The 16,118-nt window shown below is 53.4% G+C and overlaps 2 protein-coding genes across 2 annotated transcripts in view; both read right to left on the bottom strand.

Annotated features, from left to right (window-relative positions):
* Positions 1-5,799: 5,799 nt before the first annotated feature.
* On the bottom strand, positions 5,800-10,575 carry ZNF584 (zinc finger protein 584). Its single transcript, XM_012655867.1, has 4 exons — positions 10,534-10,575; positions 9,574-9,700; positions 7,878-8,454; positions 5,800-7,793 (listed from the first exon to the last, which is right to left on the bottom strand). Exons 1-4 carry the CDS (start codon positions 10,549-10,551, stop codon positions 7,367-7,369), a joined length of 1,149 nt encoding a protein of 382 aa, XP_012511321.1. The 5' UTR covers positions 10,552-10,575; the 3' UTR covers positions 5,800-7,366.
* Positions 10,576-15,642: 5,067 nt separating this feature from the next.
* RNF225 (ring finger protein 225) overlaps positions 15,643-16,118 on the bottom strand; it is a 960-nt gene continuing 484 nt past the window's right edge. Inside the window, exon 2 of the mRNA XM_012655866.1 lies at positions 15,643-16,117. Coding sequence (XP_012511320.1) covers positions 15,643-16,117 — 475 coding nt within the window. The remainder of the gene's footprint in view (position 16,118) is intronic.

Below are 16,118 nucleotides of genomic sequence, written 5' to 3'. Positions count from 1 at the left end.
AGACAGAATCTCACCATGTTGCTCAGGCTGGTCTTAAATTCCTGGCCTCAAGCAATCCTCCTGCCTTGGCGTCCTAAAGTGCTGGAATTACAGGCACGAGTGAAATATGTTATGAATCATGAAACATTATTCATAATATGTACTGTTTCAAATACCACAATGTCTTGCAGTTGTTTTGTGTTTTTTGTTTTTATTTTTTTCAGAGATGGGATCTCACTATGTTGCCCAGGCTGGACTTGAGCTCCTGGGCTCAAGTGATCCTCCTACCTCAGCCTCCCCTAGCTGGGACTACAGGAGTATGCTACTCTGCCCAACGTAGAGGGTATTTTTTTTTTTTTTTGGTAAAGAATTACATTGCTATTATTTTGTGTTTTTAAAATTATTTTATTGGTACATAATTTGTACATATTTATAGGTTACCTGTGTTATTTTGCTACATGCATGGAACAGGTAATGAGCAAGTCAGGGGATTTAGGGTATCCACCACCTCGAGTATTTATCATTTCTGTATGTTGGGAACATTTCAACTCTTGTGTTCTAGGTATTTTGAAATACACGACACATTACTGTTAACTGTAGTCACCCTGCTCTGCTACCGAACATTAGAACTTACTCTTTGCTCTTACTCTTACTCATTAACCAACTTCTCTTCACCCCCACCCCTGCCTCCCACACATACGCTTCCCAGCCTCTGGTAACTATTATTCTATTTTCTACCTCCATGAGATCAACTATTTTAGCTCCCACAGATCAGTGAGAATATGTGCTATTTGTCTTTATGTGCCTGGCTTATTTCACTTAACAAAATGATGTCCAGTCCCGTCCATGTTGCTGTGAAGGACAGGATTTCATTCTTTTCATGGCTGAATAGTATTCCATTGTGCATGTATACCATATTTTTTTAGAGACAGGATGTCACTCTGTCACTCAGGCTGGAGTGCAGTGGTGCAATCATAGCTCACGACAGCCTTAAACTCTTAGTCCTGCAGGTGGCTCGCTCAGGTGCCAGCAGTGTCATCAGTGCGCTGAGTGGGTAGTGGGTCCTTGGGCCCTGGGAAGCATGCATGGCATTGGGAATGGCAGTAGCAGAGGCAGAACAATCCTCAGGCTCCAGGCAGCATGCTCTGGTGCTAATGATGGCTGTAACAGGCTGGGCAGGCTAGCCCGCAGGTGTTCAGGTGGCACATGCAAGAGGCTGCCAGTGGTCGTGGTAGCAGCAGGCTGGGTGGGCCTGTCCTCAGGCCTCCAAGAGGAGAGCACAGATGCCAACGTGGTGGGCAGGGCAGCGTGCTCAGGGACTGGGGGCTGGGGGAGGTGCCAGGGCAGGTAAGCTGGTCTCGGGCCCTCCGGTGGTGCCCACAGGCACTGGCTGTGGTGGGCAGGGCAGACGCTCTCTAGACCCCTCAGTGGTGTGTTTGGGTGGTAACAACAGTGACAGCGGTGGGCAGGGAAAACTCGTCCTCAGGGCACATGCTAGCACACGTGGCCCTGCTGCCTGGGCGGGGGCGGGGCAGGAGTTGATGTCAGTGGGACTGCCCTCCAGCAGGTAGCTATGAAGCTCTGGGGAGCACATGCTTTGGCCTCTTTTGTCCCAGAGACAGCCTCCTCAGTGTGCTGCACTTCCTGTTCCCCAGGGCATACAACAGTGGGCTAGACCGCTGGTGACCCTGCCACACTGCTGGGTCCAGCCAGCGTCGTGCCATTGCAGCCCTCCACGTGGACATAGGGAGACGTCAGTGGTGTTCTAGGGATGTAGAGATGTAGAGACCGTTGGGCCCCAGGGCAGGATGTAGTCTGGTGGGGCTGGCTCTCAAAATGGCACTGTGCTGCAGCTGCCTAGGCCTCCGGAGGGGTGTGGGCCCCAGTGTGAGCTCCCTCCCTTGAGCAATCCCACGGCTCAGACTCCAGGCAGCTCCCTACGCTAGTCTCTGGGCCCACGAGGGCTGAGGGGCTCTCCCTTGGCAAGGACTGCAGGAGTCCCCCGTGTGAATGTGGACTGTTGGGGACCTCTCACTTACCCATTTTCCGCCCTGGGGAGCTTCTCTGGGCTCCCAGTCAATCCCGGCTGAGCCAGGGCCTTGCTTCCCTCTCCTTACATGCCTCGTGTTCCTCGTCATTTATTTGCTGAATTCCAGTGTTCTTAGATGCGCTATTCAAAGTGTGATTATCTATTTGCTATTTTGGTTCTTCTTTGTGGAGGAGGTAAGTGCCAGATGTCTCTAGTCAGTCCTCTTGAAGCCCCCTCTCAAGTTAATTTTCAATGTGACATCAGGGTCAAGGTTTTCATTTTCATTTTCTTTGCTTTTTTTGCATATAGATTTCCAATCGCTCCAGTATCATTTGTTGAAAAGACTATTACTTTCCCCCATTGAATTTCTTCTGCTCCTCTTTCTAAAATCCAGTGACCATCTATGTGTGTTTGTCTATTTTGACATTCTGTTGTCCTACTTGTCTATTTGTCTGTTGTTACACTAATGCCATATTTTTTTTTTACTGTAGCTTTGAAGTAAGTCTTGAAATCATGCTATGTAAGTTCTTTGCTTTATTCATTTTAAAGTTGTTTGGTCCTCTGGATATGAATGAATTTTAGAATCAGCTTATAAATTTCCTTTTTAAAAAAGCCTAGTGGAATTTTTATTGTGATTGCATTGAATTTACAGATCAACTCGGGGAATACTGACATATTAATATTGAGATTTACAATTCATGAACATGGTAAATTTCCTCATTTACTTAGGTCTTCTTCAACTTATCTCACCAATATAGTGTTCAGTGTACAAGTCTTGCATATTTTTGTCAGCTTTATTCCTAAGTATTTCATAATTTTATTCTCTTGTAAGTTGCATTTTTAATTACAATTCGGACTGACTTCTCTTCCTCTTAAAGGCGCAGCACTTGGACTTTGATAGTCAGCAAGGTGATCTATATCCTATCCACCAGCCAGTCCTGGGCACATGGGCGCACAGGCCCTGGAATGGGGACAGCAATGGAAAATGAAAATGATGCCTCCCTCATGGAATTTTTGTGAGGTGATGTTAAATATTCCTTCAATAAATGTCAAACCATGCTATCTATTTTGGAAGGAGGTCACATATAAATCACTTTAAGCAGTGCCTGGCAAACAGTTCCTGCTGGGGCCGGCGGCTACTGTGATTGGAATTATTGCTAGGAGATTCTCAGAGAGACTGCTGAGGATGAGGGGGCAGGAGGAGTAAGGTCACAGAAGCCCTTCCGTAGAGTCACTGGCCACATCTGTCAACATATAAGTGCACTGACTTCTCTCCCCTCGGCACCCCTCTCCCCACCTCTGCAAGCAGGTGGATTTAGAACATTTGTGCTTTGAGGAAGAACATGCACAACCCAACAGCCATGCAAGAAGGGACAGGAGCGACGCCCTGAACATGGTGGCATCCAGGTGAAAGGGGATGTGCTTGTACTACCTCAAGTCCAGATCTTACACTCCAGGTCACCCAGTGCAGACCATGGAGAAGGAGGTGTTAAAATTAGTCAGTGGTACTGGCAGAGAGATGGCCATGCAGATCGGGTATCCCTCAAGAAACTGTGACAAGAGCTTAAGCTTTTGGTTAAGAGAAGTCATCATGGCTGATTCTTTTGCACAGTTGTGAACTTTTAAAAAATTTTAACATTTTAATAATTCTAAACATGTAAGCGGACTCGGGAATACAGGGAGAGGAATTCACTACTCTGTCCCTATGGTGGCCTTCTCTCTCCCTCCTCAGAGTCCGCTGTGATGAAGTCTGGGCCAAGCACAGATCCTGCAGAGTAGCCGAATACTCACTCAACAAATGTCCTGAGGCCTGATGCCTGTTGTCTGGGGCAGACATACTTCATCCCAATCTGATGTGCAATACAGAGATTTAAATGCAAACAGACCAAAGAACAAGGCAATTGCAGACAGTGGCCAGAGCTCTGAAGAAAATGATAGACAGAGGTGACAAAGTGATAAACATTACTTAGCACTAGTGATCAGGAAGACCTCTCCAGGTGACTCCAGTGGAAGGATGTCCCTAGGCATGAATGGTGCATTTAAGAATAGACCTCGCAACCCATGTCAGAAGAGAGACAGGGCATGCTGTCCCTGTAAACTGGGGTGAGGAGTTTAGTTTATCCTAAGCCTGATGAGAGGCCACGAGATGGGCTCACTGCACCAAGGGAGGCCCAGGATGGATGTGGTGGTGCTGGGAGCTGAGGGCTATTTGTGTGTGCAGATTGCCATGCTGTTGGGAACTTCCTGGGGCTGAGAAGGCAATTGAGAGTAAGGTTGAGGGCATCATCAGCCTTTTTGTTGGTGGAGTCTGAGCCTCCAGAGCCTGGTGTGGCTTTTAGTCATCTGCAGGTGTGGTGGAAGACTGTGCAGGGTTCCAGGAGGCTCTGCCTTAGGCCATCCTCGGGAGGAGAGGGAGTGGGGATCACTGGGGGGGAACCATGAGTCAGACAGAGCTCTCTCCCTTCCAGAGGATTTATACCCAACTCTAAGTGGCTTCCACCAAAACAGAATTATTTATTGGCTCATGGAACCAAAAAGTCCACAGGACAGCTTCAGATACAACTGGATCCAGGCTCAATGAGATCAAAGGATTATTTCTTGCCATCACCCAATCGTCTCTTTTGGTTTGATTTACACGCAGTATTCTCTTTAAAGAGGAAAGATGACTCCCGGCAGGCCCAACTCCCAAATCTGGCATACAAACTCCAGGGGCCAGGAGAGGCCCTCTTTCCCACAATTCCAGCAAGTCCTCTGACTCATTAGCCTGCCTCGGTTCCCATGGCCATCCCTCTCCCCATCACTGCAGCTCCAGGTTGAATACTCTGCGGACCAGCCTGGGGCATGAGCACAATCAACACCTGATGAACAACAAGTGGATGCGTGAGTAGCTGGATACACTTCCTTGGCCACTGTTGTTAGTAACGTCCTCTTCAGGCCTTTCTCCATTTCCCCCAGTAAAAATGGGCTACGCTGATCTGCTTAGGTTGCCAAGTGATTAAATTCCAGAGCTTGGCTTTAAAAATGAAAATCCCCCACGCTAAGGAGACTCACTGTTAGGGACTGAATGTGTCCTCCCAAAATTCACATAAAGCCCTAATCCCCAGCTGAAGTCTGGACTGAAAGTGGTGGAATGAGTGAGCCCCACCCAAACTGGTACACTGGGCAGGTCAAAGGGTTGGGGCCACCAGGCTTTGTTCCAGATGTCCTGGCATATTACCAGGGAAACCCCACCCTCCAGCTCTCCCCAGCAGGTTGGCTGCCTGTTGTGTACAGAGCCCCGTGGGGGACCAGAAGGCAGTTTCAGGAAGGTGCAGAGGATCCTCTAGCTATGGCCACCCACCTAGGGTACAAGTGAGCTCTGATCACCAATGTCAACCATACCCTCATTTTCTTGGAGGTCTGAGCCCCTCGTAGCTCAGCTGGAATTTAACTCTGTCCCCACACAGACCCCAAGGCTGGAGGCAAACAGCTATTACACCGAGAGAGGAGAGCATGAACAGGCCTAGGAGTGGGCATACACCTTATGGTATCGGGGAGAAACTGACACACTGGCTGCAAACTCCTCTAACTGTAAACCCACCTGCCTGTCCCACCTAGGTATGGTCACCACCCCTCATGTCAACAGCAGGGTGGGCAAGAAGAATCACTCAGAGGCAGCAGCAGCGGTAGTGTCAAACCCCAACACACACAGCTGGCTGAGCACCATGGTCTGCAGGCCCTCAGGCTGGGGTCTCCTGCTCTCTCCCCCAAACATGCCTCCCAGGAAACATTCTCCTTTTCTCAGGAAGCACAATTTTTGGACCAGGGACACAGCTACATCCAATATACATGTTTTGCTGAACTGACGTTTTATTTACCTTTTGGGGAAATTTTTTCCAAAATTTTTAATATCAAGAGGTCCCACAAACCAGATCTGGATCCACATATTGATCCCCCAGCTCTCTCCCTTGAGTCCCGGAGGGAGAGCCTGGCCACTGTGGCAGCAAAAACTGGACAACAAAGGCCACGGCACCCAGAGACACCAGGAGCACTGGCTGGGTCACAGAGGCACACCCTAGGATTTCAGGATCTTCTTTCTCTCAGTCCCAGGATGATGGCCATGAGGTGAGCAGCACAGGGAGGATACGAGAATCCAGAAAACACGGAGATTATTAGCTGACAATGACGTTGTCACAAATAACAGGTCTGTAATTCCTGACTCATTTTGGAATCCTCACCCCATGAAACTACAGCTGCTGGAACATTTGTGGATGCCTCTTTCGAATGGGCTCAAGCCCTCTAGTTCACCAGACCCCCGCTCCATACTACCTCTCTCCCTATTTCTGTGTCCACTTACTTATTCTGCCCAACAGGTCCTGTAGGTCTTACAGTCTAGAACTTACCTCCATGTTCTAGATTTCAGAGGACATGGCTTCTGAGCTGATTCTGAAAACACCTTCTGACCAATGCTGGAGGTTCTGGAACATTCCCTGGGAACAAAGGACCCAACTTTTGCTGTCCCTAGACACACAGAACATCTCACACCAACTCCCTTCTCCTTCAAGGTGAGCTCTGGACCCACAAACAAACCTGACATCCAGACCACGAGTCTTTCCCTGGAGGACTCACGGACCAATGCAAATTAGGCCAACGTTTCCTACAGCTGTCCTCTGCCATCCTGCTGTACCCACTGAGGCAGAAAAAAGTCAGGGACCCACCCACACAAAAGCCATTCCCTCTATTCATGGTGACAGTGCCCAATTCTGTTCTCAATCTCTCCACACACAGGTATCAGAACCACCAATATTAGACGTGACTTGAACAGTAAAGCCTTCACTACCACACAGTCCAGAGCAGTAAGAGGCAGCCTGCTAGGGCCTGACAAGTACCATGTGTAGTGTCCGTGAGAAAGGTAAACCTTCCCAGGAATCCCCCAGCAGACACTGGCTCACCTCCTCCTGGCCAGAGCTGGGTCATGTCCACACCTAAACCAGTCGGGGGCAGGGAGGGAGAGAACGAGGCCTGTTAGGGGCTCCACCATTCATAATTTTCTCTGTCCCTGAACTTGCTGGGCTGACAGATGCACACTGTGGGGACCTGCCAGTGGGAGAGGTGGGATGGCCTATGTCACAAACTGGTAGTGACACAACACTGCCAACAGCCCTGGGCAGGTCAGAGTACACGTCTCCTGAAAGCTTCCCACATGTCTGGCACACACAGGGACTCTTCCCAGGGTAGATGCTGGGACGAACAAGGTTTAGCTTCTTTCAGATGGTCCTTTCACAGAGGGCCACTCTCCTCCATCTCCTTTCGGGAATGAGACCTTCTGTGAGGAACAAGGTGCTAGTGGCTAAAGGCTTTCCCACATACCCTGAACGCCTAAGGCCTCTCTCCAGCATGGACTTTCTTGTGCTGAAGGAGGGTAGAACTGTGTTTGAAGGCTTTTCCGCATTCTGTACATTCGTAGGACCTCTCTTCAGTGTGGAATTGCTGGTGCCGGTTGCGGTAGGACCTGGTAGTGAAGGTTTTCCCACACAGGCTGCACTCATAGGGCCGTTCTCCAGTGTGAACTTTCCAGTGCTGATAGAGGCCAGAATGGGTCACGTAGGTCTTCCCACATTGCTTGCACTCAAAAGGCCTTTCTCCAGTGTGAACTCTCTGGTGAAGAATGAAACTATGATTGTATTTAAAGAACTTGCCACATTCCGTGCACTCATAGGGCCTTTCTCCAATATGAACTTTCCGGTGCCGAATGAGGGTGGACAGAACACTGAAGGCTTTCCCGCATTTGCTGCACTCATAGGGCCTTTCTCCAATATGAACTTTCCGGTGCCGAATGAGGGTGGACAGAACACTGAAGGCTTTCCCGCATTTGCTGCACTCATAGGGCCTTTCTCCGGTGTGAATCCTCTGGTGCAGAACAAGCGCATCTTTGCGGTTGAAAGTTTTCCCACATTCACTACACTTGAAAGGTTTTATGCCTGTGTGAACCTTTTGGTGCTTCCTCAGTTTAGACGGGTAACTGAAGGCCTTGCCACACTCGTCGCACACATGAGATGTTTCTCCAGTGTGAATTTTCTGGTGATTAATACGAGCTGATTTCTCCTTGAAGGCACTTCCGCCTGTTGGGCATCTGAAGGTTCTCTCTCCAGAGTGAGTTATCAGGTGGTCAAGGAGAGCAAAGGCCTTCAGGAAGACCTTCCCGCAGTCACTGCACTTGAAGGGCTTCTGTGCAGCATGGGCTCCCTGCTGCTGACCATGACTAGACCTGGGTGGGAAGGCCGCCCCATGCTCAGTGCTCCTGCTTGGCTTCCTCTTGCTGTGGGTGTCCTGGTGTTGGATGAGGCCTAAGGTAGCTGGGATACCCTCAGATTCTCCACACATAAAAAGCTTCTCTGAGAGGTGAACTTTGCAGCTCTTCACTTGCTTGGGAGGAGCTTCCTCATCCTCTGTTCTACACAGACAACCTGAAGGCAGAGAAGAGTCAGTTGCTGAGAGTCGGCCTGGAAGCAGGAGGTGCCTTCATCACCAGCGCATGTCAGATACACCCAGAAAGAACTCCCTCCACAGAATTGTTAGGGGGTTTTTGGGAAAGGTCTGGGTGAGGAAGGGCTGGCCCAGTGCTCCACCAGACTACAGAACAGGGAAAACCTCAACTGAGATGAGGACACAAGATGGGGTGCAGAGAGGAGAGTTAGGGTCTCCAAGTCACTCTTCTGCAAAAAGGGTTTCAGTAGGGCCTTGGCTGCTTGTGACAGCTGAGCATTGTGAAGAGGCATGTGTCTAGCTCCAGCACAATCTGATTGCAAAATAGCACCTGAGGTAAGGCGTGGTAGCTCAAGCCTGTAATCCTAGCACTTTGGGAGGCTGGAGCAGGAGGATTGCTTGAGGTCGGGAGTTCAAGACCAGCCTGAGCAAGAGCAAGACCCCGTCTCTACAAAATATACAAAACTGAGCTGGGTGTGGTGGTGCATGCCTGTAGTCCCAACTACTCAGGAGGCTGAGGCAGGGGGAACTCTTGAGCCCAGGAGTTTGAGGTTGCAGTGAGCTAGGATGACACCACTGTACTGTAGCCTGGTAACAAGACACTCTCTCCAAAAAAGAAAAAAAAAAAAATTGAGCTAAATAAATGAAAAGACATCCCATGTTCATTGATCTAAAGACTTGATATTAAGATGGCAGTACTCCCCAAACTGATCTACTGATTCAAATTCATGGCTCAAGCTCAGGGAGGGCCCTATAAACTTTCTTTTGGAGGAAGAAGGCAAAACCTGGAACACAGACAAACCAAGTCTTTAGCAGTCACGGGGCCAGACAGAAGCAGAGCTGTTTGGGATTTAGTGGGCAAACTGAGAAACATCTGACCCTCAAACCCTGCTCCACTAGGTCCTAGGGCCATAGGTGTTGAGGCTGATAACTGGGCTGCTCAAAGATGGGGAAAGAGTACACAGCCCAGTCCCAGGACCCACAACACCTACAACATGGAAACTGGCAAGGAAGCAGTGTGCTCTAGCTTTGGGAGGGACAGAACTTCGCATGGCGAAAGGGCAGAGGTGGTCGGTTGCTGGGGAAGAGTGTAGACTTACCCAGGGAGCTAATGAGTGCGAAGTTCTCCAGCATCACATCACGGTATAGGCTCTTCTGGGTCACACTAAGGAGTCCCCACTCCTCCCGGGAGAAATACACAGCCACATCCTCAAACGTCACCAGGCCCTGCAATGATGGATTCAACTGAGCCTTAGGGTCAATGGTGGGCAGAAAAAAACCACCAAAATATGGACAGATGGACACATCCAGACCTTTGACTTGTGTCTCAAGATCCTGCCACATCTCCTACTGACATTATCTTACCCTTTCCCAACCCTTACCCGACAACATCCCCTACACGTACCCTCATACCACTCTTCTTCCAAGACCCCCACCTCAGAGGAATACCAGAGCTTCTGGTGTGACTGGTGCCGCCAGTGTTACTACTGGACACTGTGTCCAGCCCACAGAAACAGAAGGCTGGTGACAAGACTAGTGCCGGCTACGTGCAGGACCAAGCCCCCAGGCCCCATCCTATCTCCTGCCTGCCAATTCCGAGTCCCAGAGATCACCTCTCAGACGCAACCAAACCCATGCTCACCATTCTCCCTCGGGCCCCAGGTACCTGCTCCCAGGGCCCTCCCGTTTCCCTTCCTGCCCCCAGGAACATAACTGTAGGGCAGCATGCTTGGAAGTGTACACCCCCAGCACAACCTCACCAGCTCACCCTACAGGCAATTCCCTGGCCTTCGCACAAGGAGTTCTGCACATGGTGTCTCCAGAGTGCCTCGCACAGCAGCCACGATCCCATCCTGTCCCGGGGCTGACCCACATCTCTGATGGCTCCCACTGCCAAGGACGTCCCCCAGCCCTGAAGGAAGTCTTCCCCACCTGCACCTACTCCTTAGCCGCCCGGAACCACACACACAGATCTCCGAGACTCCTGGCCCTCCTCTACCTCTGCCTGTCCCTTCACCTGACACGCCCTTCCTCGCTTCCCTGGAGCACCCCCTACTCACCTGCGCCGCCTCGGCCATTGGAACCTGCGGGCGGGCCCGCGGACTCCGCCGAAACGCGTCTCCGCCGCCCCCGGCCTGGGCGCTGGAACCTCCGGCTACCGCGGACTCTCCGAAGGCAGCTCGCCCCCGCGGGGTGAAATGCGCCTGAGGACCAGGGGCCGCCTCCGGGAGACGCGGGAGGGAGGGCGGGTGCGGAGCCCGGAGCCTCGCGAGCGACACCGAGTCTCAGGAAGACGGATCACCCGCCACTGGCGCCACGGCGTGCTGAGGGCGGTGAGGGTCCCTGCCGTACGCCTCGCCCGGGGGCGCCCCACGGAAGTCACCCGGCCTGGCGGGGCCTCCGGGGCGCTGGGACCCACCCGGCAGCCGCGGAGCCAGGACCCCCAGGGCGACGCCCGAAAGCTCCCCCGCTCCCCTGGCCAGGACCCCAGCAGCCACGCCCCGCACACTATGACGTCATTTCCCTGCCCCTTTGCGGGGCGGCTCGGCGGTTACCAAGGCGATACGGGAATGCCCCGCTAGCGACTGGAGGTCGCGCATGAACTACATTTCCCATGAGACATCTCGCCGTGCGTCCGTACAGACGTGGCCAATGACGGCCCAGGAGAGGGGAGTTTCCGGGAGGGCCGCGCGGCAAGGGCGGGACTTCCGGCATCGGCTTGTGACAGTTGCTTTGCAACCACAGGAAGTAGTGGGGTGGCTGAGCCCGGGGCGGTGTACCGGAGTTCCCCGAGGAATGCGGAGTGGAGAAGGCACGGGCGTCGGGGAAGTTCCGTGACCTATATGCGCCCTGACTACGGCAAATGTTCCGCCATGAGGCCCAGCGTCCCCGGCCGGCCGTAGAGGGGCGCGCCGCGCGGGAGTGTCCGCCGGGGCCTCCCGAAATCATCCCTCTTGGCCTGAGTGCGCTCTGTGGAGTGGGATACCGAGGCTCGGGAAAGCATCCCGGACAGAGTTCAGTGAGCAGCTGGGGACCAGCAGCCGGGGGACCGGGCAGGAGGAGGAGGTGTCGGGGCAACAGCAGCCGTTGTATTTTAGATGTGTTGAGTCTTCGGTGCCCCACAACGTAGGAGACTTACGGGCCACTGGATGCACACAGGTGTGGGATACACGAAAGGTCTGTCACCGAACCCACGAAGGGATCCAGCCTAACGGCTATTACTCGCTGCACAAAAAGCCAATTCCTGAGACAAGGAGGATTGCCAAGGAAAAAAGGAATTTTAATACAGAAGACGTCTGTCGGGAGAAATAGTCTCAAATTTGTCTCCCCAACTAAGGACACGGGCTTTTGTAGTAGGTTGTGGAATACAGGTCAGGTTGCGTGGGGTTTAAAGTGATAGGGTCGGCAGGGTGCGGTGGCTCACGCCTGTAGTCCTAGCACTCTGGGAAGCCGAGACGGGAGGATCGCTTGAGGTCACGAGTTCAAGACCAGCCTGAGCAAGAGCGAGACCCCCGTCTCTACTAAAAAAAAAAATAGAAAAAAATTAGCCGGGCAACTAAAAATAGAAACAAAAAATTAGCGGGGCGTGGTGGTGAGCACCTGTAGTCCCAGTTACTCAGGAGGCTGAGGCAGGAATGTGAGGTTGCGGTGAGCTACGATGACTCCACTGCACTCTACCCAGGGTAAGAGAATGAGATCCTGTCTAAAAAAAAAAAAAGAACATGAAGTTCAGAAAGTTCCTAAACTGGCTTCCTACTTAATACTTTAAAAAAGAAAAAGAAAGAGAAAAAAGAAAGAGAAAAAACTCTCACTAAGTTGAGAGATCTGGGACGTCTGCTCTTTAGCAGCAGCAATTCCCCTACTTGCCTATCTGTCACTCCCCAGTAACTATTTGGCACCCACCGTATGCTGGGTGCTGAGGACGCACATGTAAACAAATCAAACAGGAGCCTCTAGCGGCACAGAAGTTACATTTCTTTCTGGACAATGCTGGGTACCCTCTTGGCCACCTCTCCTCCAACCACCCTCTGCTCCTTACTGTGGCCTTCATAGGACAAGCCTGTCCCTGTCTCAGGGCCTTGGCACCTGCCATTTCCTCAGCCTGGCAGGCTCTTCCCTCCTATCTCTCTAGCATCTGTGTTCCTACTCACTGACTCCACCATCTAAGTTGGGTCCCCGTGAATCTGTCACATAATTTTGCTTTGTCTTCTGCAGGACACTTAGCCCTGACTTAAAGAACCCCATTAATACCCCGTTTGGCTGTTTATTGTCCATCTCTACCACAGAACATGAAAAATGGGAGCAGGGATATCTGCGACCTTCTTTTTTCACTGCTGCAACCTCAGTACCCAGCCCAGAGCCTGGAACATGTACAGGTGCTCGTTGGGATAAATCATGAAGAATGCAATGAAATGACAGCATGGGACAGAGACTGGGTAGGCCCACAGGGCACCTGGACAGATGCTGAGTCCATAAGAAGGCCAGTCAGGGATAAGCCCCGTGTCTTGCCTCTCAAGTAACTCCTCGAAGTCCAGCAGAAACCTGCATCTCTCTCACAGCCCACCAGCACCAACAGCAGGGAGCACAGGCTAAGCCCAACAAGCCCAAGGCCAAGTGTATCCCCCAACTCCTCTTCCCGAGTGGACACTGAATTTCAGAGGGGCTAAGAACAAGGACCAGGACTTGCACTGGCATCTCTCCAGCTCCAGACACCACACCCCTGGGTGAGTTGACTCCATCAGCTAGGAAGAACGATCTAAACACTACTTCCTCTTTAAATATGGATGTCTGACACCATTTGATTCTGTTGATACGAAAAGCCCAGAATAGAAACAGAAAATAGATGCATGGCTGCCAGGGGCCAAGAGGAGGGAGGAATGGGACCTGACTGCTAGAGTATGAAGTCTCTTTTTCACCATGTTCTGGACCTAGATAGTGGTAATGGTTGCACAACTGTGTGAATATGCTAACAACCAATGAATCGTACCGTCTAAATGGGTGATTATGCTATGTAAATTATATTTCAATAAGGCTGTTATTTTTTGGAGCCCGCAGATCTGTTACCTTACATGGCAAAATGGACTTTGCAGATGTGATTAAATTAAGGTTCTTGAGATACAAGATTATCTTAGGTTATTTGGGTGGGCCCAGTGTTCTCATAGTGTCCTTGTAAGTGAAAGAGCACCAGCAGGAGGGTGAGAGAGAGATTTGAAGATGCTGCGCTGCTGGCTTTGAAGGAGCCAGGAGCAAGGGATGCTGCTCTAGAAGCTGGAAAAGTTAAGGAATGGATTCTCTCTTAGAGCCTCCAGAAAGAACTAGCCCTGTGGGCACCTCAACTTTAGCCCAGCGAAACTGATCTTGGATATCTGCACTGCAGGACTGTAATACAATCAAAGTGCATGTTCTAAGGGATTGAGTTGTGGGTAATTTGTTACAGCAGCCAGAGAAAACTAATAGACCACCAACTCTGCTCCTGCCCCGCCAGGTTCCCTCACTGTGAGGCTGGGCTGTGGCTGCCCCATGACCCAGTGCACTGGTCCCAGCCCCTGTGGGTAACATCGGCACCTGGGTTGGGCCAAGAACTGGTCTGAGAAGACACACCCTTGGTCTCCCCGGTGTTCCTCCTCTGGTGTTCCACCTGGAAGCAGCAGCTCACACCAGAACTAGCTCCACAGACATGCCTGGGCCCAGGGTGCATTCCCAGGCTGCCTCTCAGTCACTTGTAACGCTGTCACTCCCCAGGAACTATCTGGCATCCACTGTATGCTGGGTGCTGAGGACACTCATGTAAACAAATCAAACAGGCGTGTCCAGCTGCACAGATGTCACATTTCTCTCTGGACGATGCTGGGTGCCCACCCACAACACACAGCACCCCATCCCTGGCCTAGGTGAGGCAGGATGGGAGCTCCAGGGCCTGAGAGGAGACAGAAGACCCGTGTTCAGTCTGCACAGAGGGCACCTGCCCTCTAGCCCCCTGTGACTAACCCAGGAAGGCTTCTGAGAGGAGGACAGGAACCCATGAGCCACCTTCCCTGGAGCTTCTGTCCTCTGGGAAGGCCCAGGCTTTGGCTGGGGGCACAGAGGGAGGCTGAACAGGGCAGATGGAGTCCTGGAGGAGGAAGAGCAGTAACTAGCCTCAAGAAATTATTTGGGGTGGTGGGGGCTCCCGCAGGCAGGGAGAAGGGCCAGAGCCCCTGAAGCCAGCTACAGAGATCCAGGATGCCCCACCGCTCTGTGTGCCTCTGACCCAGGGGTGACCTTGGCCTCTCTGAGCCATGACTAGCACAGCATATTGGGAGGATCTGAGAAGCCATGATCCGGGGGGAAGGTGAGGCTCCCAAAGCAGTTTGGGACTTAGGATGGGGTTGGGAGGTGGTTTTTCAGACTCGAGGCCCTCCCCAGCCCTGGCTAGGCCATCCCTGCCTCTTCCAGCCAAGCACCCGCCCCAGCAAGGTGTGCGGGGTGGCGACTGTACATCCAGCATGTAGACAGCTGGATCTGGCCCAGCCTGGACAGAAGAGTGAAAGAACTAAGTGCACAGACTGAGGGAGGGCGGGGTTGTCCCCTGCCATGGGCCAGTGGGGAGCAGCATGACAGCGGTAAGAGCAGCAGCCGCGTTGCCCTCCAAAATCGGGAGGCCCGCAGCTGGCAAGCTCAGAGGACGGGCAGTCCCGGACTTTGGGACCTGGTGTGGGGGAGGGCGCTCCCCCAGGACTCTGCGGCGCAGTGCCTGGGGCTCCGGGTTCGGGGCTGGGGGACGCTGGCGGGCGCCTGCGCGAGCGTGGGTGGCCGGAAGGTCTCCACCTGCGCTCCCCAGGGCTGGGGATCAGGGATGCTTCCAACCAGACCCACGGAGACGGACCCAGAGCACCCCCGGCAGGACCCTCGCAGACATCCCGGTCAGGACACTGGCTGGACGGCCACGAGAGTCGGGATCAGAGGTGACTTCCCGGACCTGAGGGGGGATCTGGGTGTTCCCAGAGGATCCCTATGGGATGACAGCGGTGGCTGCTCCTTGAGAGGGTCCCTGCCCCAGGGTGACAATGCCAGGGACCCCGCGCCAGGCCCTAGTTTGGAGAAATGAGCGCTTGCTGCGCGCCCTGCCAAGGCCCCCCAGGGGGACGCCGAGGTCCAGGCAGGAGACAGGGTGCGCAGCGCTGACGCATTTATTGCGGCCCCCACACCCTCCTCCCGCCCCGAACCCGCGGGGCCCAGCCGGGGCCTGCCTCTGTCCCCCACGTGCGGCCCGACGGCCGGTCCAGCGTCCCCTCGGCCTCCGCCGGGTCCCCGGGGCCCGACTCCGGCTCCGGCGCGTCTTCGGCAGCCGCCGTCGGGGCCGCGTCCGGGTCCGCGCCCGAGGGCCGCGCTGTCCAGACCGGGGCCCAGGGCGCCCCCGGCGTGGGCCGCGCGGGGAGCCAGGAGTGGCCGGGCGCCGGGGCGAGCGCCACGAGCTGGGGCCGCGCGGGGCCGGAGGAGGCGGCGTGCGGGATGAGGAAGAAGATGTAGACTCCGGAGACCACGAGGCCCGCGGCCACCAGCACGGCCAGCGCCACGGCCGCGTTGAAGGCCCAGGCCGGGCCGTCCAGCCTCGGGCGGCGCGACAGCGGGCGGCCCAGGCGCAGCGGCGGCGGCGGCGGCGGCG

This window comes from Propithecus coquereli, unplaced genomic scaffold (assembly GCF_000956105.1).
Source record: "Propithecus coquereli isolate 6110/MARCELLA unplaced genomic scaffold, Pcoq_1.0 Scaffold490, whole genome shotgun sequence".
Taxonomy (NCBI): domain Eukaryota; kingdom Metazoa; phylum Chordata; class Mammalia; order Primates; family Indriidae; genus Propithecus; species Propithecus coquereli.
The sequence above is the reverse complement of the archived record's forward strand: the minus strand, read 5'-3'. Positions and strand labels throughout refer to the sequence as shown.